Raw genomic sequence first — 27,251 nt, 5'->3', positions numbered from 1 at the left:
CATGTTCATGGCTTGCAGGTGTGGTACCCCCAGCCCGCCATGTTCAACTGGTCTGCACACCACCTCCCATGATACCATAGCTGCTACACAACCGTTTGTCGACTTGGGCCCTTTCCAGAAGAAGCGCCTCATCAAAGATTCAAAACAGTACCCTACTTCCTTGGGCATCTTGAAAAGTGAGAGGTCAAATATTGGTATTAAGAACAGATCTCAATAATACCAGTCAACTAGCTCGAGACAGCACCAAGCTCTGCCTGCCCTCAAGTCTCCTCTCCACCTTCTCGATCAGTGGTGCCCAATCCGTGGTTGCCAGTTACCCCCTCTTCAGGGATAATCGTAGGTATTGCATTGGGAGGGTCCCAATGGGTCTGTGTAGTGAGACAGGCACATGAGCTTGGATAACATTCAGATTGATACGAATTCCGGGTGGTCTTCCCTCTTTTAATTCAAAAAAAAAACATTCAGACTGATGCACTTGAAGCAGAAGACCCAACTGCAATTCTAAGAATCATCCTTTGCGAAGCATAATCTTCTTCTTATTTGGATAACATTATAATGATGGCATTGGGAGTCTGTAAACCGGCAGTTGAAAAGTTTGAAATTTGCTAGGAGAAAAGGTTGTGCTTCCATTGTAGCAAAAAAAAAATAATTGTGCATCCTTATCTTAGAAAATTTGGGACAGGCCAATATCATCAAGGTGGTAGTTGGAGGTAATTTAAGCGGTTGTCTTCTCTCAATCTCTCTCTTTCTCTCTTGCTTGGAATTTACAGACCTGTATTTCTTCTACTCTCTGGTTTCCTTTTCATCCACTCTCTCTGAATTGGACTCATATATCTTGCATTTTTCATCCATCCGCAGAATCCCATTATTCTTATTGAAGGAAGAAAGAGAAGTGAGCTGCATGGCTGAACCAGGAGAAGAACCACCATTTGATGCAGCAGGGTGTGGATGCAGCACGCTAGGTCACCATTTAGAGATAGGCTGATCACATCGTGTGATCAGAAGAAATCCTTCATTTATTTCTTAGAGTATAGCTATTTATACAATCACAAGTCCTAGGGTCAAGTGCCAAGAGGGTATAAATGTAATATACAAGTTTGAAGGATATAAAAAATAATAAAAAAGGTTTTTCCTCCACCAACACTTATCTGGTTGGAGTTGTAGATCATGCGAGGTGCATGCTTTCCCGTGGCATATGAAATCCCAATCATACAGCAACAAAAAGAATGGCATTCTTACCAAGATCAAAAGGCCCGGAGGCTTCTCTAGTCAAGCTGTACCATCCTTATGTGTGCGCTCAAGGTTGGCTAACCCAAATATCCAGTGTTTGATGAGTAGCAGAGGTGCACCCCAAGAAAAAAGGCCCTCGCTGAAATTTTTCAATGAATGTGAGGCTCCCATTAAATTAAAATGCTTCAAGTACTTCACCTTTTAATTCTTCTTCATTGGAACGCATATTTTGGTCAGGCAGCAACAGGTTGTCCAAAACCCATTTATAAATTGGTCAGAGTTATCAGTGCATAAAGTTCTTTTCAGTGTGCCACAATTTTAGTGTACTTTTCGCATGCATAATATCCATGTCCTTTTTAATGGTGCCAGTGCTTCAGATCCATAACCTATCAGAGGATGATTGCTTCAAGGGGACACTTTGTTGCTAATAATTACTGTTAAGTTGGATCTTATTATCTCATTAGTCATTATTTCCTTGACTCCATCCTGAAATTCTTTCATAGCGTTCAATGTTACAAACAATGAAGATGCAAAATAATGGTACAGCATAACATTTTTTGCGGAGACCATTCAATTACATAAAAGCTCATTATGATGACCTTTCAAAATATTACAAAATTTTGATCTTTTGATGTTGTTCAATGTTAGGCAGTAGTATATTGAGGTGAGGTATTTGTTTCTCTTCCAAATTTACGAAAAAAACTGCAATTCTTTCTATCTACAGGTTCTCTGCCCACTGTAATCTTACGATCTTTTACTTTTATGCAGTATGTTGAAGCAACCATTCACTGTGCAGAATGGTTATCTATGGTTGGTGGATCGAGCACTGGCAACTTGAGAATAAGGTACACCAGTTTTCAAGATATCTGATGGCCCTTTATCATACAATATTAGTCGTACACTTCTATTGATTCTTGATCAGTACGGTTTGTCTGCACTGTTATTATCTCCCCAAATGTGCTCATTTAAGATTCATATCTTCAAAGGAGATCTCCACTTTCTTTCTTCAAAAATAAAATCTTCAAAAGAGATGAAAAAATTCTCAACAAAGTCTGCATTGTGTGCTGTCAGTACAATTCAGAATATTATTTATGATAAGTTTTCTCTGAAAAATATGGCAATCAATTTTCTGAGTGTTCCATTCACCTTTGTTCAAAATGGTGTACTTAGGATGTGTAAGATCATCACAGACAAATCTCAAAGATTGATCTTCAAGTAGACTACTTTTCTTACAAGTATATTATCAAGTTCACTCAAAATAACCAAGGGACATTAATAAATTTTGCCAAATGGAACAGACCTACATGGCCCATATTGTTTTAAACAATACTATGCAAGTGGGCGCCAACATCTTTAGATGGGAGTGATCTGGCAGATGCTTTCCATGAGAATTATCAGACTTGCCTGACATGTATGACAAGCTGTTTCAAACCTCCCAAAAATGTACAAGAAAAGACCAAAAAAAGAATAACAGACAGGCAGCTGTCTGGGCGGGAAAGAGACTATATAAATAAATCCCTGCCCAAAAGCATTAGAGGGACTTCGAAGTATTCTCTAGAGGTGGGCTGGTCGAGAGATTCTCCGACCAGAGCGGGAAAGGAGGGCTGATGCAGCTGAAGATCCTTCCCAAGAACCTATTACTTCTTTCTTTCTTTCTTTTCTTTTTCCATTTCCCCTGAGTGCCTACATTCTTCTTGTATCTTTGAGGGGAGACATCTTGGATTGGGTTTTTCTTATACATTCTTGGATTTTGGTTGAGAATTTGCCGGGAATCTATATCACAAGCTATCTTCCAGAGTTTGCTATATATATATATATTTGAACAATAAAGATCACCCAGCTTGGTGATCCTCTGTACACGTGGATGTGGAGGGGTGTAGGCCAAAAAACATATGGCCCATCATGCCCCCCATACCCTCCACCTCAGCCAGGAAAAACCAACAGAATACAAGTCTCTCCACATCATTAGTAGCCCTTTCCACCGACATTGCCGCTCCCTTGAATAAAACCTCGTTGCGGTGGGACCATATCGCCCAAAGCACCGCGAATCTCCGCCCCCGCTCCTTGTCAAACCCATGTTAGCGCCGCGCCAGTGTGGCCCATAAGACCGAGCTCGACGTAATCTCTGCTAGCCCCTGGCTAGCCCATAGCGCCCGAGCAAGCCGACATTGGAAAAGAAATTGCTCACACTCCTCTTCCTCCTCTGTACACAAAAGGCATAATGATGGTTCAGCCGAAAAAAACCTTCGACGTCTCACGCGGGTCATTGTCCGCTTCCTGGCGAGCATCCAGGCAAACACCCTAACCTTTAAAGGTATCCTTTGCCTCCAAATTGAGCGACATGCCCCTAAGATGATTGGGTCCTCATTGTGGTGTGTTCTCAACCTTTGGTATACTCCTCGACTGGAGAACGGGCCCGATGCCCACACCCACCCATCTGTCATCCCCTCCATTGGCCTCCAGTTGCTCAGTGTTTGTTGAAGGCTTAGGAAATCCTCCACCCGCTGATTAGATAAGATGGCCGCAAAAGTTGGACACCACACACCATCCCAACACTCCTCCACCAACGCTTGCCGATGACGGGCTAGGGCGTACAGGCGAGGGAACAGGTCATGGAATCGTCCATGTGACGTCCAATTATCCATCCAAAACCTAAAGCCGGCGCCATTCCCCAATTGGGCCCAGAAAAACTCCCTGACCACGGGAAACACCTTCCTCATCCCTCTCCAAAAAGCTGACTCCCCCTCACCTTGTCCATCAAATTCTCCCAACCCAAATTGGAGCCGTATCTGTCCCTCACTACATCTTTAATCAAGTCATCCTCCGATCCCACGATCCGTTTAACCCATTTCGTCAGTAGAGCCACATTCAATGTATCTATGTCAGGTACTCCAAGTCCACCCTGTTTAGTTGACGTGCATATGTCATTCCATTAAACCAGCGCCATGCCACACCCTCCCCCTGCATTTGCCCCCTTCCAAAAGAATCTCCGCATGATTCCGCACAAGCATTTCTTAACACCCACTGGAATTTTAAACACGGATAGATAAAAGGTTGGTATCGCTGATAATACAGATCGCAATAACACAAGTCTCCCCCCTCGCGACAACACTCTCTGTTTCCATCCCTCCCAGCGTCTCTCCACCTTCTCCACCACTGGTTGCCAATCTGTTTTTTGTAGGTTAACGACAGATAGGGGTAGCCCTAGGTATCTCATAGACAATGATCCCACTGGCGTTTCAAGCGCACTGGCACACTGGGTCTCCTCCTCCAACGATAGACCAAAACCCACAAATTCTGATTTTCCTCTATTGATGTGCAGTCCCGAACAATCCGCGAACACCCGCAGGAGTGCCGCCAAATTTTTTGCCTCCTTTACAGATCCCTCGATGAAGAACAGTGTATCCTCGGCATACTGTAACAAAAGGATGCCCAATGGCTGGCTCGGCGTTTGGAACCCTCTAATACAACCCCTTCCACATACCAAGGATGTACTTATGGCTAGTACATCAGCTGCCAAAACAAAAAGCATCGGTGCTAGTGGGCACCCTTGTCTGATCCCTCTCTGCGGTCTAATCCACCCCCCTTACCAACACCGCAAACGACTGAGACGTCACGCATCGCTTCGCCCATTTGATCCAGTCCTCCGGGAAACCCATCCTTCGTAGCGCTGCCCATAGGAATCGCCAATCCAAAGAGTCATATGCCTTCGCAAAATCTACCTTCCACATGAACCCCTTGGTCCCATTCTTCTTCCACGAAGCAATAATCTCCCCTGCCAAGACTGCACAGTCAACCAGCTGTCTCCCCGGGACAAAAGCAGACTGAAACGGACCAACCAAGTCCCCAAACACCCCTTGTAATCGATTAGCCAGTACCTTTGCAACTATAAGATATATGGAGTTGGATAACGATATGGGCCGGTTGTCGCCTACATTTTCTGCCCCTTGCTGCTTCGGTAGTAAAAATAGGAAGGATTTATTTATCCTTTCCATATTTGCTTGAGGGTTTCTGAGCTCCCCCAATGTGGCCATCACATCCTCTTTGACCTCATTCCATAACTCCTTATCGAAAAACACCGGTATGCCGTTTGGTCCCGGGGCACCTTCGCCATTCAATCTTACCATAGCTGCCCGAACCTCCGCCATATCAAAAGGCCGCTCCAAATCTTCTCTCTGACCTTGAGTTAAATGAGACGCCCCTTGGTCTGTCCACCTCCATCTGTTCTGACTCCCCCGCCGTGACATCGAACGAAAGTGCTCTGCCATTGCTCGACCCACTGCCTGTGTCCCAGTAAAACTCTGTGATCCGACCTTCACTGATAGAATCTGATTCACCCTCCGTCGTCCATTTGTTACAAGGTGGAAAAACCTCGTGTTGGCATCATCCTCCTTTAACCAGAGCTGCCGGGACCTTTGTCTCCAATCCATTTCCTCCTTTCTATCTTCCTCTGCCACCACACATCTCCACCTCTTTCGTACCTGAATCTCCTCAACCATTAATGTCCGATTGTCCTCCACCTCGTCCAGTTCTCTAATCCTTGTGAGGGCCTCGATTCTCACTCTACATCTCGCCTCCCTTATCCTCCTTCTATAGCTTTTCAAGTGATCTCTCAGCCCATCTATGCGAATTGCCACTCTACTCGCCCCCGGCTCCTGCTTCGAATGTGTCCGCCATATATCCTTTATCTCCTCTCTGAACCCCCCTTCTCGTAGCCATGACTTGTCAATTTTAAAATATGTGGTCCGCCCATGGCCCTCATGAGACTGCCACATGATCGGTGTGTGGTCCGATATAGGTCTAGACAAGGCTCGTACATCTGCCCCTGTGAACCTCTCCATCATCTCCACTGAGCATAGGAACCTATCCAGCTGAGACTTATATGCCGCTCTCTCCGAACTCCTCCATCTGTAGCAACAATCAACTGGGCCCATCTCCTGCAAACCTGCTGCCGCCAAGAAAGCCCAGAACTCCTCCGACCCTTGGTCACGCCTCCCCCCCTCCATTGGGCCTATCATTGGTCTCCAGCGTACATTGAAATCCCCCCCAAACAAGAATGGCATCCCTCGAAACTTATCCACAAGTTGCGCCATCTCCAACCATAGCCCCTCCCTCAGGCTGGCGTTCCCTCCCTCGAAACTGAAGCTATGACCACCCCCAGACCATCACTTCTTGTCAACCTTGCTGCCGCCGTAAATTGACCACGCCACGCCTCCTCCTTCTAAAAGATCACCTCATTCCAAGCAATCACCACCCCCCCTGATCGCCCACTTGCATTCACCAAAATGAAACCCTCCAGCAAACTCCCTCCAACACCACGCCATTCCCCTACTCCACAATCCTCCAACATCGTCTCCTGCAAGCACACCACCGTGGCACCCCACTCCCTTAAGTATTTGCCCACAATCCCCCTCCTCTTGGCATCCCGGAGTCCCCGCAGATTCCATGATATGCATCTCATGGAACCTGGCACAAGCCCCTCCCATCCCTTTGAGTCTCCGCGAAGTCACCGAGCACACCCACAATTCTGTCTCATGTCGCATTGTCAACCTCGTCCGCCACCGCCTCCCTCTCCGGCTCGAGTGTCTCCTCGGTCACAATCTCCTCCATTGCCCTGCTTCTCGATTTGTTTGCTTTCCTCTCCGTCTTGTCGCGCCTTGTCTTTCTCACTCTTACTGCCATCCAGTCTCGGGGGAAATGCATCTTCCCACCTTTCCCAACCTCCAGCCATATATCTTCGCTCCGTCGACGTTCTTGATATAAAGTTGCTGCCTCTCATAACCAATGCAACGACCCAATAAGTCTCCCTTCAATAATCGCCTCCCTCTTGGCAATCGCAGTGTGCCCTTTCTCCTGGCCCCTTTCTACTCGGTCGCTCCAAAGGATGTCCCGACGTAACGACGCCTCGCAGCCTCCCAAAGGATCGGACTAATGCTTCCATATTCCGGGTGGATCGATAAGCGGCTGGTACCCCCCTGACATCAATAACAGCCGGCCTCGCCGCTCTATCCCTGACCTTTCCGGTCCAGATGATGCGCTGCCTTTTGATTCTTGTTTCACCAATCACCTGCCTCCACCCACACACTGCGATGCATTCAGTCGCCGGAACTTGTCGGACCAATATCTCTCCCGTCTCCATTCTCTTTACCTCCGACCCCTTCATCTCCGGGAATTTCCTCACCAATGCGTCTCGTACTTCCTCCTTTCTCACTTCACCGGCTTCAATCTTCCCAACAATGCACGCGGCCTGGGTAAGACTCACCCGCCTCGCATTCAGTACCTCCTTTGTCTTTCTATGGTCGGAGGCCGCGTCTGGGCATTGCGCTTGTCGATGTCCCACCCCCCGACATCACCTACAAACGAGCGAATTTCGACATTCACGTGCATGATGCCCCCACCCCAGACACCTGAAGCATTTTTTCTACGTCTCTCGACCCCTCTCCTCCACTGCCTCATTCCTCCTTCGCCATGGCTGTCCACGACCATTTCCATGCTCCTCCCATCCTGACCACCTTCCCCCCGCTTTCTCACTTCCGTCCACCCCTTCTCTTGCCCCTGCATGTCTATCTTGCCCTTCTTTGAACCTCCTTGCGCAGAGTTTGGGGACCCTGCGAGCTCTGCACCACCCTCTTCTGTGTGGACCTCCTCCGACGTCCCGAGAGCCTCTCCGACGATTCTCCTCTTCAAACGTCCTGGTCCTCTCCTCCTCCAAACGATCTTCCTCCAGTGATCCTCCTCCGACGCCCCTTCTCCCTTCCAGAGTTGGCTAATGTCAAATCCTTCAACTATGTTCAATGATCTTGTCTTTTGATTGTTGTGTAAATGGACCTCTATGTTTTCCAGTACCACTTTTTTGCTCTCTCCTTTGTAACAGAAACCTCCTCTAGTAACAATAACACTTTAGGATACTTTCTTGAGAGCACTTGGTTGCCTTCTTCGGTTGCCTTCTGCTTCTAATTCCGCATGTGTCATCTTCTATACACGAGCGTGTAGCTGCCTAGCCTTGTGCTTACGCCTTCTATGGTATGATCTTGAAAAAAATGTATCAGTAACCTGCACAGAGCATGTATTGTAATACTGCCAAACAATATACTTCAACACATTCCATTCTTCTCAGAGAATTCCACTCTTTGAGTGTTCTCTAGCGAGAGTGTGCTTCTGGATGCTGGCAAAGCCCTTGTGGACTCGAGGGTTGAAGCAGTTGGTTCTGTTGACTCAGAACCCAGCTCTTTCAAACATAATAAGGCTTGGATCTTTGATATTGTTCCTTAAAGTAGAGATTTTCTATGTCTGCCTCTTCTTTCTTAATGTTGTCCATTTGTTTCACTTCTTGATTGGCTTAACTGATCGAACTGTCTGGCAATCATTTATAATTCCATTTATTTATTTTATGTTAATATAATCATCCTTTCATTGTGATGTTTTTTCATGTGGTTATGTACTTCTTCATCCATAATATCATAAAGCAACCTGGTCCACGTTGCATATCATTTCACGATTATCGTTTTGAATTGGCTAAAGTTAATAATTTGCAGACGTGAAGAATCGTTCCCAATTTTCAAGAGAAGGCTCTTGGGTAGTTTGCTCGACTTTGCCTCCAGGGAATTGCAAGTTCAGGTAAATAATTTTTGCCCTAAAACTATGAGGTTAACTTATTTCAAGTCATCTGTTCAGATTTAAGTATCATGTCTTATACATCTCTTGATTATCACATTCCTGTTGTTTCAGTATTATTTCCTGTACATAGACCTAAAATGGAAATCACAATCAATTTCATGGACTTATAATTATAAGATTCCAAAGATGCAGTGAAATTACTAGACTCGACTTTGATTATATTCATCGTATCACCTTGAATAGCCACCTGCTACAGAGCTGGATCCATGTTTTGGAGACTAGTGATAGTCCGCCAGATTTTTTTGTCGACCTGTTTATCCATAATTTTGTCTGTTATTTGCTTTGAAGAGAACTGTCTCCAGTGGAAATAAACATTTGTGTAAAACTGTATTATTGGATTTAACAATAGTTGGAAATATTTTCATGCTAAAGTCCAGGGCATATACGTGATTTCTGCTTTCCTATCGTTTTCTTATAATGTGTGCCTTCCCGCCATTTTCTTTTGCGCTACAAATGGAAATTTCATATTTCAATGTCTCCAGATGGAGATGTATCAGAATAACAGAGGATTCAAGAAGAGAGAAAGAGAGAGAGATGTGGAGAGGAAGAAAAATAATCCATTGAGGGCCTATTCACTACGGTTTATGGTACATTTATCTTTATTCAACCAAGAAACTGATGGCATCGCTTCTTGCCATTAATTGGGTTTTCTCAAATTTCTACTCTGATGGATGTGGTTATTTAGGTTTTATGCTAACGTTTAGCTCGTCTTATAAATGTACTAGTTATGCACACCTGCATTGATGTTTCCATTTTATGATATTGTCACTTTTTGACTTCTTTAATTATATTATTTTTATCCAAATTATTAGATCCAATATTTTCAATGGTGCAGACTCAATTTATTGCTGCAGCAGCAGCAGGTGTTGCAGCAGAGGGTTTGTCACCACAATTATCTAAAGCAGAAGCTGAAAACGCTGCTGCTCTTTCTGTGGCTTTGGCAGAAAATGCTATTGTAGTTCTGATGCTTGTGGAAGATCATTTACGTCTCCAGAGTCAACTTTTTTCCTCCTCATATTTGTTGAACAATTCTTCGTCTTCTGCTGTTTCCTCTTACAGTAACACAGAGTCCTTTGATAAAGCTGTAGCCCAAACTTCAGATCCTCCAGTCTCGAAGCAACTGCAATGGTCCACTAACACTGGATGCCTTCCATTGGATGTATGTGTGTAATTTTTTATAATTTTCTTTCATTCATGTTCTCTTTCACTGCTGTGTAGTTGATGCCTTTGCATGCATAAATATTGTCATTTTCAAAACTAGATCCTTGCCTCAATGGCCGATGCCAAGGGTCAGATCTCTGCGGCGACAATGGAGCGTCTCACAGCTGCCGCTGCAGCAGAACCTTTCGAATCTGTTCGATGTGCTTTTGTATCATATGGGAGTTGTGGAATAGATTTAGCTGAAGGTTGGACATATAGAAGTCGGCTGTGGTATGGTGTTGGTCTTCCGTCCAAAAATTCTCCGCTTGGTGGAGGAGGAAGTGGCTGGGAAAGATGGAATTCTGTTTTGGAAAAAGATTCCAGTGGAAATTGGATTGAACTTCCCCTGGTGAAGAAATCAGTTATCATGCTTCAGGCTTTGCTGTTGGATGAGAGTGGCATTGGTGGTGGGCTTGGTATAGGAGGGGGCTCTGGCACAGGAATGGGTGGGATGTCACAGCTATACCAATTGTTGGACAGTGACCAACCATTTCTATGCATGCTTCGTATGGTGCTTGTGTCAATGAGGGAAGATGACAATGGTGCACATGATATTTTTGTGGGAAATATCAATGCTAGTGATGGAAGCTCAGAAGAAATATATTGGTATGGCGGAAAAACATCTGATAGTTCTTGCCGTTTGTCGATGAGAAAACCTCGGTCGGCACTTTTGTGGAGGTATCTATCTCTATCATACATTTTTATTTTGGTTTATTGAAAAAAAATGTCCAGAGCACTACCATTTGCTATTTTCTGCCAGATATTGTTTTTTTTTAATTTTTTCCACTTTAAGATTGACGGTTTGGCCTATCTACCTTGTGACGAGGGCGAGAGAGAGAGAGAGAGATGATTAGGTAGACAGAGGAAGAAGCAGGATTGAAAGGAGAAAAGGTAATTTTTTATTACACAAAGTAGGTATTTATACAAGTAGAATAACGGCTAGTTTAACCGTCTCTAACGGCTAGTTTTTCTAGCCGTTATAAGCCCGATTTAAATCTGGTAGTGGGCCCCACGCTTGTTAGCCCGTAGAAAAATACATCTTATATCTAACACTCCCCCTCAAGTACAGGAATGTATACTAGTCATTCCAAGCTTGGACACCAGATATTGCATATTCTTTATTGGTAACCCTTTGGTGAAGATGTCGGCACACTGCTCCTCAGAGCTGACGTGTTCTGTCTTGAGAATTCCTTGCTCCAGATGATCTTGGACGTAAAATCTATCAATGTTCACATGCTTCATTTGATCATGATAAACTGGATCATGAGCAATGCTGATGGTGGACTTGTTGTCGCAGCGGATAATGATTGGTCTTGAATACGTAACCTTCCAGTCATCAAGTAGGCTTTTGATCCAAATTGCTTCATCGATTCCCTTTGACATTGCTCTGAACTCAGCTTCAGTACTTGACTTTGAAACTACACTCTGTTTTTTACTTCTCCATGTTACTATGTTTCCTCCAAGGAATGTGCAATATCCAGTTGTAGACCTGTAATCAAGACGAGACCCAGCAAAGTCAGAATCGGTGTATAAAATAAAGTCCAACTTACCTGTCCTTCTGTATGTGATGCCCAATCCTGGGGTTCCCTTCAAGTACCTGAGAATTCTGTTAACTGCCTGAAAATGAGAATTTCTAGGTGAATGCATAATCTGACTAAGTACATTTACCGCATAACATATGTCCGGTCGCGTATGTGAGAGATATAATAATTTTCCCTCAATATTTTGGTAAGAACTAATTTCTACCTTAGGGTCGTTCTCACTAATGGTTAATTTGTGGTTGACTTCAATTGGAGTTTCACTTACATGACAATTCATATGTTTAGTTTCATTTAGGATATCTAGAATATATTTCTGTTGTGTCATTAGTACCCCTTTACTTGATCTTGCAAATTCTATGCCTAAGAAATATTTTAGAGGTCCTAATTGTTTAACTCTAAAGTCTTTGTCTAAATGATATTCAAGATTCTTGATTTCTCTAAGATCGTTTCCAGTAATGATAATGTCATCCACATACACTAATAAAATTGTAATCATTCTTTCAGTTTGGAGTTTAAAAAACATAGTATGTTCACCATTACTTTGATTGTAGCCAAGACTTTTCATAGCTTGGGCAAGTTTTCCAAACCATGCTCTGGGTGACTGTTTCAAACCATACAGGGCCTTGCAAAGTCGGCATACCTTACACTGACTTAGTTGGTCTTCATATCCAGGGGGAATATCCATGTAGATTTCTTCCTTCAAATTCCCATTAAGAAAAGCATTTTTAATATCATACTGATTTAGTGGCCAATCCAAGTTCACTGCCAAGGAAATAAGAATTCTAATAGTATTAATCTTTGCGACTGGAGCAAAGGTTTCTTGATAGTCAATTCCATATGTTTGAGTATACCCTCTGGCTACCAGGCGTGCCTTATACCTGTCTAGACTACCATCAGACTTACACTTTATCGTGTACACCCATCTACAGCCTACTGATTTTTTGTCTTTTGGTCGATCAACTATCTCCCATGTATTATTCTGTAGTAGAGCCCTCATTTCCTCATCCATAGCTTACTTCCATCTTATGTTCTTCATAGCCTCAATTGGAGATTTGGTATTTGAATGTCTTGTATTGTGATGAGAAATACTTTATATTCAGGTGAGACGTGTTTAAAATTCAAGTAATTTACCAATGAATATGGTACACGTTTCACACAGGCTCATTTTCCCTTTCTTAGGGCAATTGACCAGTCTGTCCCAGCATTATCCTGTTCCATTTCAGTAAACTTGTCTTCTCTTCCCCATTCATTCAAATCCACAAATTCTGTTGATTTTTCCTTTTTCTTCCTCTCATAATATTTCGGATATGAGGTCAATTGATGTATCCCTTCGAATTGTCCTGTCGTGACTCCTATTTCAGTTTGTTGACTCAGATCTGTAGATTCTGTTTCATGTGTAGTTTCTGGTTCATGTGCAGCTTCTTCATCTGGTCCAGTAAGAGAAGTATCAAATCCATTTTTCGGTAATCTAAATTCGACACATGACTCTTGGTTGGTATCCGTACTTGGTGTTACTTCACTTGCACCACTCTTGGTTGGTGTTACTTCACTGGTGAGTAACTGAATTACGTCTTTATGGGCCTCGGTACCGTGCGGCTTATAGTAAAATGATTTCTCATCAAATTTTACATCCTTGGATACAATGTACTTTCGGGTAATTGGATGATATAACTTGTATCCCTTTTGAGTAACAGAATATCGAATAAAAACGCACTTCAAACCTTTTGTAGATAACTCGTTCTGTTTGTGTATGATTGCATACGTAGCCAACACATCCAAATATTCTAACAGGTAATCCAGTCTTCAACCGCACGTTGGGATAGTACATTTCCACTAGTTCAAGGGGACTTTTGAAATCTAGGACCCTAGAAGGAAGTCGATTTATCAAGTGAGTAGCTGTCATGATTGCAAATCCCCATAGGTTTGCTGGGACATTTCCCTGGATCAGTAGGGTTCTTCCCTTGTCTACTATATCTCCAAGTTTTCTTTCAGCTACTCCATTTTGTTGTGGGGTATAAGGACATGAAGTTTCATGTTTTATGCCTTCAGTAGTAACAAATTCTAGAAGTCCATTGTTCAGGAAATCTTTGGCATTGTCTGTGATAGGATCCTAGGGGTAGTTTAGTCATGTTGCCTTTGAAAATGTTGCACTTTGCAAGTACCGGGAGGTGTGTCAGCCATCAATCAGGGACTATCAACTGGTGCCCGGATGATGCAGTCCACACAACAGAAGCCTGGAGCTTCATTGACTCATCAGCCATAGCGCCTCGTGATCGAGATCCTCCCGTGGGATGATCCTGGCTTCTGCAAGTCGAGATCCTCCCGTAGGATGATCTAAATGTAGCAAATAAACTCGAAACAAAGTAACAACCAGGCCTGCTCTGATTCCATGACGATTTGGCCTATCTACCTTGTGGCGAGGGCGAGAGAGAGAGAGAGATGATTAGGTAGACAGAGGAAGAAGCAGGATTGAAAGGAGAAAATGTAATTTTTAATTACACAAAGTAGGTATTTATACAAGTAGAATAACGGCTAGTTTAACCGTCTCTAACGGCTAGTTTTACTAGCCGTTATAAGCCCGATTTAAATCGGGTAGTGGGCCCCACACTAATTAGCCCGTAGAAAATACATCCTATATCTAACAAAGATTATGAGTCTTTTGTTGTAAAAAAAGATGAGTCTCAGTTCGTCATTAGTTTTGAATACCAGTCATATGGTGATTTGTTTATTTTTTGAAAAATTATAGCAAAGATTTCTTAAATTTTTCTTTTTCTTAAATTATAGCATGAGCGGTGATAAATCTGATGTGGTACTCATAAAGTTATTTTCGTGTGAATTTTGAGTAGATTGTTTCCTGATCTCATGTGCTTATGATGGGAATTATTGGAATCATATTGTTCCCTTTGTTAGGTTGATTATATATATTTTTTTGTGTGCACAATTTCTAGTATTTTGCTCCATGGTCAATTATGAAGTATTGAAGACTGCATTTACTCAATTATTGCAGCGTTCTTGCTCCCATTTTGAACATGCCCACATCAGAAAGCAGGCGGCAGAGGGTTTTGGTTGCATGCTCCATTCTATATTCCGAGGTGTGCTACTTTTACCTTGATGAACCTGTTTTTCCCCCTCTGGCTTTCCTACTGGATGAAAAATGTCTGATAAAGAATTTCCTAGACTTCATTTATTTTGATTCTGTGATGCCTCATTGTGATTTATGTTTCCTCCATTCGGTAGCATTTGAATTTATGTTTTTTGTCTTTCAGATTTATCTAGCTCATTGTTCCATTACCACTCACAGGTATGGCATGCTGTAGGCAGGGACCGTAAGCCGATACGCAAACATTATTTGGAGGCAATTTTGCCACCTTTAGTTGCTATTTTAAGGCGTTGGCGACCACTGCTTGCTGGTCTTCATGAACTCACTTCTCTGGATGATCAGAATCCCTTCCTCGTTGATGAACAAGCATTAGCAGCAGATGCCCTCCCTCTGGAGGTAAGCATTATTTGGCCTGACTTCGACCTCCATTTGATATTTTGGTTTCTCATTCAAAATTTTGATCGTATAAAACACAATTTGTTGTTCAGTAGTGACTTATAAGAAACTTAAAACTTTGACTGATATGATCGACTCTCTCATGATTCCTGTTCTCAACTTCATGCAACATGTTAACTATAATTTTAGTTAGCTATAGATGGTTTGGAGTTTTGTTTGTTGCATTGGAGTTCAAGGTAACCTCCAATACGTCTGTACACAGACTTTTTAGTTAGGGAAAGATATATATAAATTCAACTAAACTCAAATTTCGAGTTATTTCGTATTTTCATCACTTTTGAACTCATCTTTCCAATGATTTGGGGTTTTGGTTTTTTGTTGGAATGACAGAGTTAGGCATCCATGATCTATTTAACATTTCTTTCTTGGTCCCTTACTTAAAATGTGTTTGAAAATTTTGAACCATCTTTTTTGACTCTTGTTGGGTATTCTGAGTTTGCTTATTCACAATTGCGAAATCTGTTCTGCCAAAATTTCTGTGTCTATGTATTCCAGACTGCCATAACTGCGTTGTTAAGATCGTGTGAGAATATGTACGAGCCAACCTTGTGCTTTATACCAATATTTCCCCTTTTTTAATTTTGTATCGGTGGTCACTACCTTTTTAAAGTCAATTGGATAGGGTCAGTAATCAACAGAAAATGTTACGTTCGGTTTATCTTGATGAATTGAATTATATTTTTCTGACAAATAATAAGTTTTTACTGGTATTCATAATGATAACAAGTATGGCTCCATCATTGTTGGGAGTGCTTGGTGGAAGTATCTGGTGTCTTTTGTAATGATATTACAATAGTCGCAATAAAGTATGAAGGGAGATCTTTATTTATAAAGTCACTGTGATGGATGATAATTCTTTCTGTTTTAACACATTTTCTGCTTTATACTTTGAGAATGCGTTGTTATCAGTATTTTCTTCTTTTGATTTTAGGCTGCCATTTCAATGATTACTGCTGGATGGGCTGCTGTCTTTGCATCGCCTCCAGCTGCAATGGCATTGGCAATGGTTGCTGCTGGTGCTGCTGGAGGAGAAACAGCAACCCCTACAAAAAAGGAAATGCTTAGACGTGATTTTTCTCTAATTGATCAGAAGGAAGTCAGGTTTCAGACAGTGGCCAGCTTCCAGAAATCTGTCGTTCAATCTAACAAATTAGCTTATGCTCCAAAAGATAGAGCAGCCTCAAATGCCGCTGCACGTAATCTTGAGAGAAACACCAGAGTTGCTGCTGGGAGGGGTCTAAGTGCTGTTGCTATGGCCACATCAGCACAAAGGAGAAATCTGAGTGATAATGAACGTACTAAGAGGTGGACTGTCACTGAGGCAATGGTAGAAGCATGGATGGAGTGCCTACAGTTGACCAATTCGGCATCTGTTGTTATGAAGGATTTCTCCGCTTTGGCAGATAAATATGTTGCCGTGCTAGTTGCTTGCTTTGCTAAGGCAAGGAATATCCAACGATCTGAGGTAAGACAACTTTTCCACTAGTGTTCTTCTAAACTTAATTTTTTATTCATCTCGTGTCTGTTTCCTTGCAGATGGATAGACGTGTCCAACTTGATATCCTTGATCATCATCGAGCATGCCTTGGAATTTGCGCGTGGAGAAAACTAATTCATTTATTTGTTGAGTCGGAAAGATTTTTTGGTCCCTTTGATGACCAGTTAGCTGATCCAGAAAGAGTATGTAAAATTTTGCTTCAATCTTTTGAGGGCTTTCAATATCATTTACTTAATTTTATTTTAAGGTCATAATAAGGTTGTAAAAAAATATCAATGCTCTTTTAGTAAGCTTCAAGAGTTTTACTGACCCTATGTTCCCAGGCTGTCGCTCCAAGAATGTGAAGAAGCACCATAAATAAGAAAACTCATAAGGTTCTAGAGTTGATTCAGATCCCCCTATAAAATATACAAATTGGATTAGTGTAAGATCTTCAAGGATGACTAGATCTAGAAGAATCTACAAGTAAATTAGTGACACAGAGAAGTGCATTCTTGATACTCTTCGGCTGGTGCGTGGATATTTTTCTATGTTCCCTTGTTAGTCAAATACTTGAATGTGTGAATCGCAATCATGTGGTGAAGATACCTGCCACCTGTTGTGAGGAATGAATATGATCTAGATGACCCTATGTTCACCTTTTCTTACACGAAGTGCCTTTCCACTTTGAAATGCTTCATTTGGTCTTGTTGCACAGGATTGTGCCCCATATGAATAGCCAACCAATTGTCGCATTCTAAAACAATTGAGTCCTAATATTGGATGCACTGTGCTTCAAAAATTCTCAATCCTATTTATCTGCACTCTGCATCAACTCTTGATCTTAGCCTGACTCCAAAAAATCTCTCCTCTCTCTCTCGTGGCACTGCCTGAAGCTAGGGTTTCAGAAACAGATTGGCGGGAAAAAGCACTTTCACTATCCCAGCTGCTGGTTTAAATACCAGCTTACAGATTAGGGGGCCAAGGCCCATTAGCCTTAAGTCACTTATTCGCTCGTGGGAACAAGTGTCTCAGGATTCTGAGTGGGCCACTCATAGAAGGTGGCCCACTATTCAAAATAACATAAAGAACTTAAAACAGGGAAAAGGTGTGGGCCACTTATATTCGTGGCCCATTTTCATGAGATTAAATTTATAGAAATAAAGGTTTCAGATTAACACTTGACCTTGCTGCCAAATGTTACATTCTTCTTCTCTTGGTTACAAGATTCCCTCCAATCAATGTAGCATTTCCTGATGCAACCCTCCAGAATATTCTAATGTATCCTGATCTTCTCTTGGTTACATGATTCCCTCCAACCAATGTAGCATATCCTGATGCAAACCTCCTCCAGAATATTCTAATGTATCCTGATCTCTCAGTTACAATGCCGACCACAGTCTGTGATTTGTATTTAAAAAGCTAATGTTGTGTAAAGAGCTGCTCTTTACACAGCATGCATGCATGTTGTGTAAAGATGATCCAAGAGGTAAACATGCATGCATGTTAGGGTTTGGTCAAGTCCACGGTCTGGACTTGACCAAACCCTAAGCAGCGGCCATTATAACAAGATGATTCAAGAGGTATGCCCAATGATCTTGCTGGAGGTGCGAGATATCTGGAACAAGACATTGTATGCATGATCATAGAAGCATGACAATATATCCTGCTGGACTGGGAGAGTCATGCAGTTGCAGTTTGGTCAAGTCCAGGAATTCTCAAAGCTAAGCTAGGGACGGCACAACATTCCTTTTTTGGCTAGACGCATGGTTGGCTCTGGGCACAGTAAAAACAGAACTCCCATGCACGTTCGGCCTTATAAAAAACCCTGATGCCACGGTTTGGGATGGCGCAAGGAATCGATGCTTCGTCAACGCACTGCCTGACCAAAGAGTGGAGGACAATATGAGGATGCAGCAGACCCTAATCCACCAACGTCCACTGAGAGGGACATGGGAGGGATGGGCTTGGATAGGCATATCTTCTATGTCCAGGATGCTTAAGCATGACTTGGCTGCAGACGCATAGGGGAAGAACCACGGATCAACTGCGCGTGTCGCACCTATGGAGACAAAAGATCCCCTTTAAAATGAGGTTCTTTTGTTGGCTGCTCCAATGAAAATTGCTCGTGATGAAAGTTGTCAGGAAGAGGTGGCTTCTAAAAGCCTTGGCTGAGTGTGCTATGTAAGCAAATGGTAGAGAAAGCTGGGCCATCTCTTCTTTGAATGTTCATTTGCTGGATCCGTATGGATCTACCAGCCAACCGCAGGGTTGGTGTCATCAGAGGAGTCTTTCTGGGACTCTATACAACTTAGGGGGGAGAGGGGCACGATTGACCCTTCATTGTGCTCTGGGCAATATGGCTGCATAGGAACAAAGTCATCTTCAACGGATGGGAAGCATCAATGGACACTGTTGTACAAGCAGTGATGAGCCTTGCATCTGGATGGTTTAAAAGACCACGAACAGGACAGGGCCAGCCCATTAGGCTTAATGTGTACTTAACTGTCATATTTATTTATCATATTAGGATTGTCACTGATTTTGCGTGATCTCCTTTACCTTTCTTCAAAAAAAATAATAGAGCATGATGAGTACCATACTATGTTCCATCTGTTGAAGGACAAAGACCTTCCCTTCAAGAGAAGTGCCAAGTTATCTGTCAGGATTTATACTAAAAAGATCTGCAGGTAGATTCCCAGATGGAATAACAATTGGAGATGTTAGCTGTCTATGAATTCTCTCATGAGTGAAGAAAGTAATGATCAACCTGGATGTGTTTCATTTTCTTGTTAAAGAAAATATGTTTCATTGTAGGCTATGCAAACAGCTACCTGATTATCTGAATAAAGAGATGTTGAGTAGGCTTCTTTCTCTATGTAATAGTGGGCCAACTTTGTATTCTATCTCTTTCCCATTATAAATATGCAGTAGAACCCTAAAACAGATAATGTGGGTAGAGAATCTTTTGTTCTTGATTTCTTCTTGGTATCAGAGTCAAATCTTGGAGGTGCCCTCCAGATTTGATCTCCAAACATCTTCACGGCGTAGGATCATCTGTCCCAGCTTTAGCTACAGTGTTTATTGCTTCTCATGCTGTCTTTCACTTCCATCTTTCTGCCTCCGCTCTCGTTGGCTCCACCATTTCTCATGTTGGCTGCACTGGTGTTGACCATGCTGCAATGCCCTCCAGATATGTGCAACTGATCATTCTTGATCTTCTGTTAGGTTATTTCATGACCACTGATGGCTTAGCTACATCGGCTGCCAATCTTCTCTTGGGCCATGTTCTCTATTGACACCAACATTGAGTCACTGGCGCTATACTCTTTCTCAGAAACCCCTGAATTTGATTTTATAGGATTGCATCTTCTTCAATGGTGTAAGGACGTTAAAATCACCTTTAAAAAAAGCATATGAAGCACCTGTTGGAAGATCCGCCACTTCTCGCTGCTTCCCATTATGATCATTGTCTAGAAGTTGAGGGTGTTGTTCACCACAAGCTCGTTAACAGAATCACTCCATCCTTTGCTGGTGAATTATTATTTCTCAACTCAACCAAGGAGATAGGAACACTGCTCAAAAATTCCATTTGTAAAATAAGTTGGCCAATTATATATAATCTTTTGACTTGCTCCACAAATTTGTTCCAAGGTCAGCAATTTTTTTTGGAACAAAGCACTGGATTAACTTCTTTATGGCCTGAGTTGCATTACTACATGCCTCTGATCCCAACTCGGTTGATCATGGGTATGTTCTTCAACTCCAATTGTCCAAATTCCTCATGCGATTGAATCTGGAGTATGAATTTTTGCCCAACCAACTTATCCATCAGGAAAAAGTTTTGACCTATCAGTAGGCCTTTCATATTGTTTGGATTGAAGAGGCACACCTTTGCATATTTTACTCTAAACCAGCGATGGCTCTCCAACGATTGAGAAATCTTGGCCTATACCTATCTGAGGGTCATCTCATATGCCATCCCATGGAGTGATGTAGCCACACATGGCTCCCTCAGTCTTGAAGTCAGCATTGCCTGGTAAAGGAACCAATGGAGTTCCTTCTCTTTGAAATGTAGCCATGCCATGGAGAATTGCTTCAAGATGCAGCCTAAGAATACCCACCAAAGCCACTCAGTGACCAACCCGGCTTCTCCAGTCTCTTTACTTACAACATCAGTACCAGTTATGGCCATTCCTCCTTGCTCACTTCATCTTCTTGTTGGGATAGCCCAGCCATCCGCAGTTGATCCATCATCTTGTGTGGGAGATCAGCTCAGTTGCGAGGAAATCAATCAACTCCATCACTTCAGTCCAACGCTGTTGGCTCTACTTTAATGGTCTATGGAGCTATCTTCTTGGATGCAATAGATAGTTGACTAAGGTGCCACTGTACGTATGATCCCCGAATCTCGATGTTTCATCACCTACACCCCCTCTCCTAGTTCTCATAAAGAATCATTTTTCTCAGAACAAATTCATGTGGATCTGATCCCACATCTGCTTCATAGTACCAATGTCAAGAAAGTTATCATACGCTTTGGAGGCTAGGGTGCCAAAGATCCATGTTTGGATAAAGGCTTCCTCAGTGTCTCATGCTTCAAACATGGGGCTATCTTCTGCCACTGGGTCATTCACCAGATGCTTACTAAGCACCTCTCCTTCATTGTCAGCATTCTGCCACTGATAGAAGTTCATACCAGAGAATTTAACTTTCTCAGGTACCTTAGACAATTGATGTAGAATCTTCATGGAGAGTGGCTTCTCTCCATAGTCCTGCCCATCTGAAGTTACTCCAAGGCCAGTTGAACTATTTTGCTCCATCATGGTATTTGAAGGAATTTGACTGCCGTTCTAGATAGTATCCCACTTAAAAACTTCCTTTTCCCTCTGGTGGAGGCTTATGATGATCAGCAACATATCAGGAACCTTTAAGCCATGGCCCTGATACACTGTCAGTTCTGCTGGAGCAGAACAGAAAACTGCCAGCATCCATGCGTTAGGTTTCGAAGCAGAAAAACATTTTTTTACTAATATTACAAGAAAAGCATATTTTTTACTTAGAGTCAGGGGCTTAAATACACTTAAGAGACAATTTGAAGTGACATTATACAGACTTTCATGAATAAGTCACTTAAACGTAGGTGCAACAATAAGAGGAAGAAATAAAACATCAAATTAGAAGTAATGTCCTCCGCTTAACAGTTCCTCTGGTTAAGATTCTTAAAATATTCTGATAAAAGTATCCAGAGTAGTACTAACAAAGGGAAAATATGAATAATAAAAGTAAATACATTTTTACGGGGAGCATTTATATTTGGGAAGTTCCGTGGTACTTAGTAGTTTCTTAAGAAGTTTAGGCAAACTAAGCCAGTTGCATGGGTCTGACTTTCTGATTTTAACCACCCACGTAATTATCTTTTCTGGCTTCTTCTTATGCCCAAAACAAATATGGAAAAGTTTGGAATCAACTTGAAGTCTGTTTTTGTTGATTTTACTAACATCATTTGACCTTCTTTACTTAATAAATAATATGCAGGTGTTCTGGAAATTAGACTTCACAGAGAATACATCGAGGATGAGAAGATTTCTGCGGAGAAACTATAAAGGTTCTGACCATTTTGGTGCTGCAGCTAATGATGAAGACAGAGGGCCACTGTCACCTCCTGATGATCCATCAGATTCATGTCAAACCATCATTGAATCTTCAATTCCAACTGAATTTTCTTCTTCCACATCTGCAATTGTTGCCAATGCAGAGTCTGTGGCAGAAGGATATGAATATGATGAGCATAATGAATCAGAGCTTGTCAGCTCAAGCCCGAATTATGGGAAGCAAGAACAATCTTATGAACAGAATCAAAGAGGCGATTTGCATATTTCCCTGGAATCTGCAAATGAGAATCTCTCTGCCAAAGAATCAGTAGTCGCCTTTGGCAATGTACCTAGTGAATCAGAGGAAATAATGGTACTTGAACTTTTATCTTTCATGGTGAGGCCATTAAGGGTCATACGTGGTATGTTCCAGGTAAGTTGAACATCTATGCTTTAAATTAATTCATTCATCTTTGTTTGGCACTCAGTATGGGACTTTCATGATAGTTTCGACTCAGAACTGTATTTTTTGTAAGAATAAATTGTTTCAATGTAAAACGTCATGCTCATCATGTGTAACGCCAGTTATTGTGTGCATTGTCTGTTAGTTTCTTATGTACAATCTTCCCCATTTGACCTAGAGAACATTTGTGAATACATGTAGGAAAGGTTGTGAGAGAGAGAGAGAGATAGTGGAATTAGGCCATGATGAATAAAGATTTGGGTGCCTATTCAGATGTGAGATTGTTTGTTCAACTGTGTATTTGGTTGTCATAAATCTACTCAAGGTTGACGCGGATTTTTTGTTTTAGGCAGAGGAAGAGGAAAACTTCAATGTTGAGTTTTTTTAAAAACATTCAATTTTTGTTTGAGTTAATTCCTAAAAAATATTCTTGCATGATTGATTTTTCAATTTTAACATATGAAACGGATCCTATGCAGATCACTACTTCGAGAATTAATTTTATAGTTTCTCGTCAAGACAATAATGTAGATGATCGAGGATCTTCCACTGAACAAAGCGACCAACAAGACAAGGACAGGAGTTGGCCATTATCGTCCCTTTACCAAGTTTTCAGTAGAAGGTAGTCAATATTTTTCCGTATTTCATGTCCATTCCCAAGAGTAATATCCCACAGCTGTTGGTTTTCTTTTCTCTCTTTAGGCAGGCTCAACCTGTATTTCCAGTGTTCTTTTTTTGTGTCAGTTATCATTATTCCTTTATACAACCTATCATTTTTGCAGGTATCTTCTGAGGAGGAGTGCCTTGGAACTATTTATGGTTGATCAAACAAACGTTTTCTTTGACTTTGGGGTATAAGTTGAATTGTGGCTTTTTTAAATTATTTTCCTTGTCCACATCCAAATTTCTAAGATATCTTCTGCTTATCTGTAGAGCACGGAAGGACGTCGGAATGCATATCGGGCAATTCTTAGGGTGCAGCCACCTCATTTGAATAATATATTTCTTGCAACTCAGGTTTGTTTAAAGTGGTTTCATTCCCCTGTTGTCTTATTATAGGAAGGTTTACTGTCCCCTTATTATGATGACTGTAGAGGCCTGAGCATCTTCTCCATAGAACGCAGCTTATGGAACGCTGGTCCCGATGGGAGGTAGTGAGAGTACTTGAGAAGCTCCTCTGTGAAATTGTTTTGCAAACCTTTTATTTTGTGTACTTGTGGTAATCATTAAGTGAGCTAGACTGGATCATATTTTTCTGACAGTTGAGCAATTTTGAATATCTTATGGAGCTGAACACTTTGGCCGGGCGTAGTTACAATGATATCACGCAGGTTGACTTTCTGGACTTGTTTTCAAACACTAGTAGTAATAAATTATATGTATTTCTTGTGGATTATTTGCAGTATCCAGTTTTTCCGTGGATTCTGTCAGACTACACCTCAAAATGTTTGGATCTTACAAATCCTTCTTCATACAGAGATCTCTCAAAGGTACACTGAAACACATAAATGCAAGTGTAATCATAGTTTTCATTATGTTGTAGCTCTATACATGGTCTGCATGCTTGCAGCCGGTCGGTGCATTGAATCCAGAGAGACTAGAGAAGTTCATAGAGAGATATTCCAGCTTTGATGACCCAGTCATTCCCAAGTTTCACTATGGCTCACATTACTCCAGTGCAGGAATTGTAAGTTTGATCTTGAAACACTTTTTTGAAATATTACTCATTAAGCCAGATTTTTTTCATGAAAACCATGTGGGTCTCCTTTCTGTAGATGGGAAGTAAATTCTTCTTCAAAAAATCTCAAATTGTGGCAAAATCTCAGCCTTATATATTAACATTCATTCTTATGTCGACATCTGGCATTTACAGGTGTTGCATTATCTTGTTAGAGTGGAACCGTTCACTACTCTTGCCATCCAACTCCAAGGTGGAAATTTTGATCACGCCGACCGGATGTTCTCTGACATTGGTGAGACCTGGAATGGTGTTCTCGAGGACATGAGTGATGTGAAGGAGCTGGTATTACTTCTTTATGATTCATTCAAAAAAAACTTTTTGATGAATGATTTTTTTCCCTTGGAATAGTATTTTTTCTTGCATGTGTTTTTGCTTCCTCGTCAGCCATTATTATTTATCTTGTATTTTTTCTTCATTTGTTATATTTTTTAGTTATACTTTTTTCCATTCTATAATCTATCCTTACATCCTACATTATTTTTCTTATGTCTTATGAGTTATATAGTTATTTGGCACTAATGCCTTCATCCTAGGTTCCGGAGCTGTTTTATTTGCCTGAAGTTTTGATGAACATTAACTCCATTGACTTTGGGAAAACACAACTTGGAGAAAAAATAGGTGCTTCTTCATCTTAGATATACACAAGAGTGCTGTTATGATGTCGTCCTTACTTTCCCCATTTCTTCACATATAGACTCTGTTCATCTTCCTCCTTGGGCGGAAAGTCCAGTTGATTTTATTCAGAAGCACCGGATGGCTCTTGAGAGCGAACACGTTTCTGAGCATTTGCATGAATGGATTGATTTGATTTTCGGGTAGGGTTATTTAATATTCCCAATCATTTCCTGGGAAGCGTTCTTATTGTTATCACCTTTTCTTTAACCAATATTTGTCACAATCTGAAACACGGCACAGTTTCAAACAAAGAGGGAAAGAAGCTATTGTTGCAAACAATGTGTTCTTTTACATAACATATGAAGGAACGATTGATGTCGACAAGATTTCTGACCCAGTGAGTATTCTTTTTAGAGGTTAAATGTGAACCTTCAAATTCATTTTAATGACCAGAATTATTTGGGTTTTTGTTTGGCTAAACTCTCTGCGTAGATCCAACGGCATGCTACACAGGATCAAATTGCGTATTTCGGACAGACACCCTCGCAGCTTCTGACAGTTCCACATTTGAAGAAACGACCACTAGTGGAAGTTCTTCGTTTACAGGTATATTGATCATTTTTTGAAAAAATTATGCTCGTGTTAGGTTGGTCATGTGATGTTATCCAAGGCTAGAAACTGCTCTGTGATGGATTTTTCTATGAAGTTGCTCTTTTTAAGCATTAAAAGTCGGTCAACATTATTCATCCTTCATATGATCATATGATCATGTGCATACCTTATATGAATGAAATATTGAACTCTGTCCAAATACTTCCAAAAAAATTTGGGATAATTTTTACTTTTAGGAATGGTATACTTCATTCTTCACCCATCCTGAACTACTGATTTTTAGACTCTAATGTTGTCCAGACAATCTTTCGAAACCCAAGGGAGATCAAACCCTACACCGTTCCAAATTCAGAGCGTTGCAACTTGCCTGCGACTGCCATTTTGGCATCTCAGGACTCCCTTGTGGTCGTAGATGTCAATGCTCCTGCAGCCCATGTGGCTGTCCACAAGTGGCAACCAAACATGCCAGATGGCCACGGGCTGCCTTTCCTCTTTCAACACGGCAAACCCATCGGTGGATCCTCCAATGGAGCCTTCATGCGCATGTTTAAGGGGACCAGCTCAAACCCAGAAGAGTGGCAGTTCCCTCGAGCATTTGCGTTTCCAGCGTCAGGAATCACAAGCTCGGCTATTGTTGCCATAACATGGGACAAAGAGATAATCACAGGTACCATTCTTTTATTTTCATCACCTTATATTGTTGTAAGAATTTTATTTTCATTCTTTTTAAAAAAACTAGCGCATTTTCTTCAAAAAAAAACTAGCATAAAGTCACGGGAAAATTTGAAACTGACGTATCTAAGTGTAAGAACTTGAAAGACAGCTGGTTATTTCAACATTTGCGAGCATGACTTATGGAATAGTCTAAGTGCAGTTGAAGGCAGACTACTAATGACAAACCACAAATAAATGTAATCAAGTAATTTTGAAATGAAGTGAATATATCGTTGACGGTGGGATGACAATTGTGATGATGATGATGATGATTTTGTCATCATCATTGTCATTGCCCACTTGTCATTATCTTTGTTGAAGATATAAAACCTACGCAGAAAAGCTCTGCAGATGGATGGCAGATTCGATTCACCTTCGTCATTATCACCCACAGATTTTGTCATCATCACGATCTATGTTTTTCTTGAACGAATGACAGCTGTGATGACAAACTCATCTGTAACAGATAGATGAAGATGATGATAACCAATTCATCATCTTCCTCGTTGACACTAAACCCTTATTCTAGCCCAAATCTGGTCAGAGATTGCTGCAACCTTGATTTTCCCTCTTTATTTTCTGTCTATCTACGCAACCTTCTAGTCACTAAATTTGACAGAGTCTTTGAAAGGTAGTGTGATGGAGGATATTCTTGGTTCTCCAAGAAACTACTCATTCGTTGCTTTTCTACAGTTTGTCTTTTATCTTCATTTCTCTTGTCTTACTATAGAAGGTGAATAATTACTGGAACATATAATTCATGAAACAGATCTATCTCTATCATCTAGAGATAATAGATCAAGCTGAGGCGGTTTACTTACTGGAACATAT

At 41.5% G+C, this 27,251-nt stretch overlaps 1 protein-coding gene across 1 annotated transcript in view; it reads left to right on the top strand.

Annotated features, from left to right (window-relative positions):
- LOC144700010 (WD-40 repeat family protein / beige-like protein) overlaps positions 1 to 27,251 on the top strand; it is a 62,707-nt gene that overhangs the window by 33,008 nt on the left and 2,448 nt on the right. Inside the window, exons 7-28 of the mRNA XM_078571375.1 lie at positions 1,999 to 2,075; positions 8,766 to 8,847; positions 9,743 to 10,066; positions 10,169 to 10,785; positions 14,656 to 14,740; positions 14,950 to 15,144; positions 16,136 to 16,669; positions 16,741 to 16,884; positions 22,220 to 22,708; positions 23,218 to 23,360; positions 23,521 to 23,590; positions 23,672 to 23,755; positions 23,833 to 23,889; positions 24,001 to 24,069; positions 24,142 to 24,228; positions 24,309 to 24,425; positions 24,612 to 24,761; positions 25,013 to 25,097; positions 25,174 to 25,294; positions 25,395 to 25,491; positions 25,587 to 25,700; positions 26,007 to 26,373. Coding sequence (XP_078427501.1) covers positions 1,999 to 2,075; positions 8,766 to 8,847; positions 9,743 to 10,066; positions 10,169 to 10,785; positions 14,656 to 14,740; positions 14,950 to 15,144; positions 16,136 to 16,669; positions 16,741 to 16,884; positions 22,220 to 22,708; positions 23,218 to 23,360; positions 23,521 to 23,590; positions 23,672 to 23,755; positions 23,833 to 23,889; positions 24,001 to 24,069; positions 24,142 to 24,228; positions 24,309 to 24,425; positions 24,612 to 24,761; positions 25,013 to 25,097; positions 25,174 to 25,294; positions 25,395 to 25,491; positions 25,587 to 25,700; positions 26,007 to 26,373 — 4,108 coding nt within the window. The remainder of the gene's footprint in view (positions 1 to 1,998; positions 2,076 to 8,765; positions 8,848 to 9,742; positions 10,067 to 10,168; positions 10,786 to 14,655; positions 14,741 to 14,949; positions 15,145 to 16,135; positions 16,670 to 16,740; positions 16,885 to 22,219; positions 22,709 to 23,217; positions 23,361 to 23,520; positions 23,591 to 23,671; positions 23,756 to 23,832; positions 23,890 to 24,000; positions 24,070 to 24,141; positions 24,229 to 24,308; positions 24,426 to 24,611; positions 24,762 to 25,012; positions 25,098 to 25,173; positions 25,295 to 25,394; positions 25,492 to 25,586; positions 25,701 to 26,006; positions 26,374 to 27,251) is intronic.

This window comes from Wolffia australiana, chromosome 2 (genome assembly GCF_029677425.1).
Source record: "Wolffia australiana isolate 7733 chromosome 2, ASM2967742v1".
NCBI lineage: Eukaryota > Viridiplantae > Streptophyta > Magnoliopsida > Alismatales > Araceae > Wolffia > Wolffia australiana.
The sequence above is the reverse complement of the archived record's forward strand: the minus strand, read 5'-3'. Positions and strand labels throughout refer to the sequence as shown.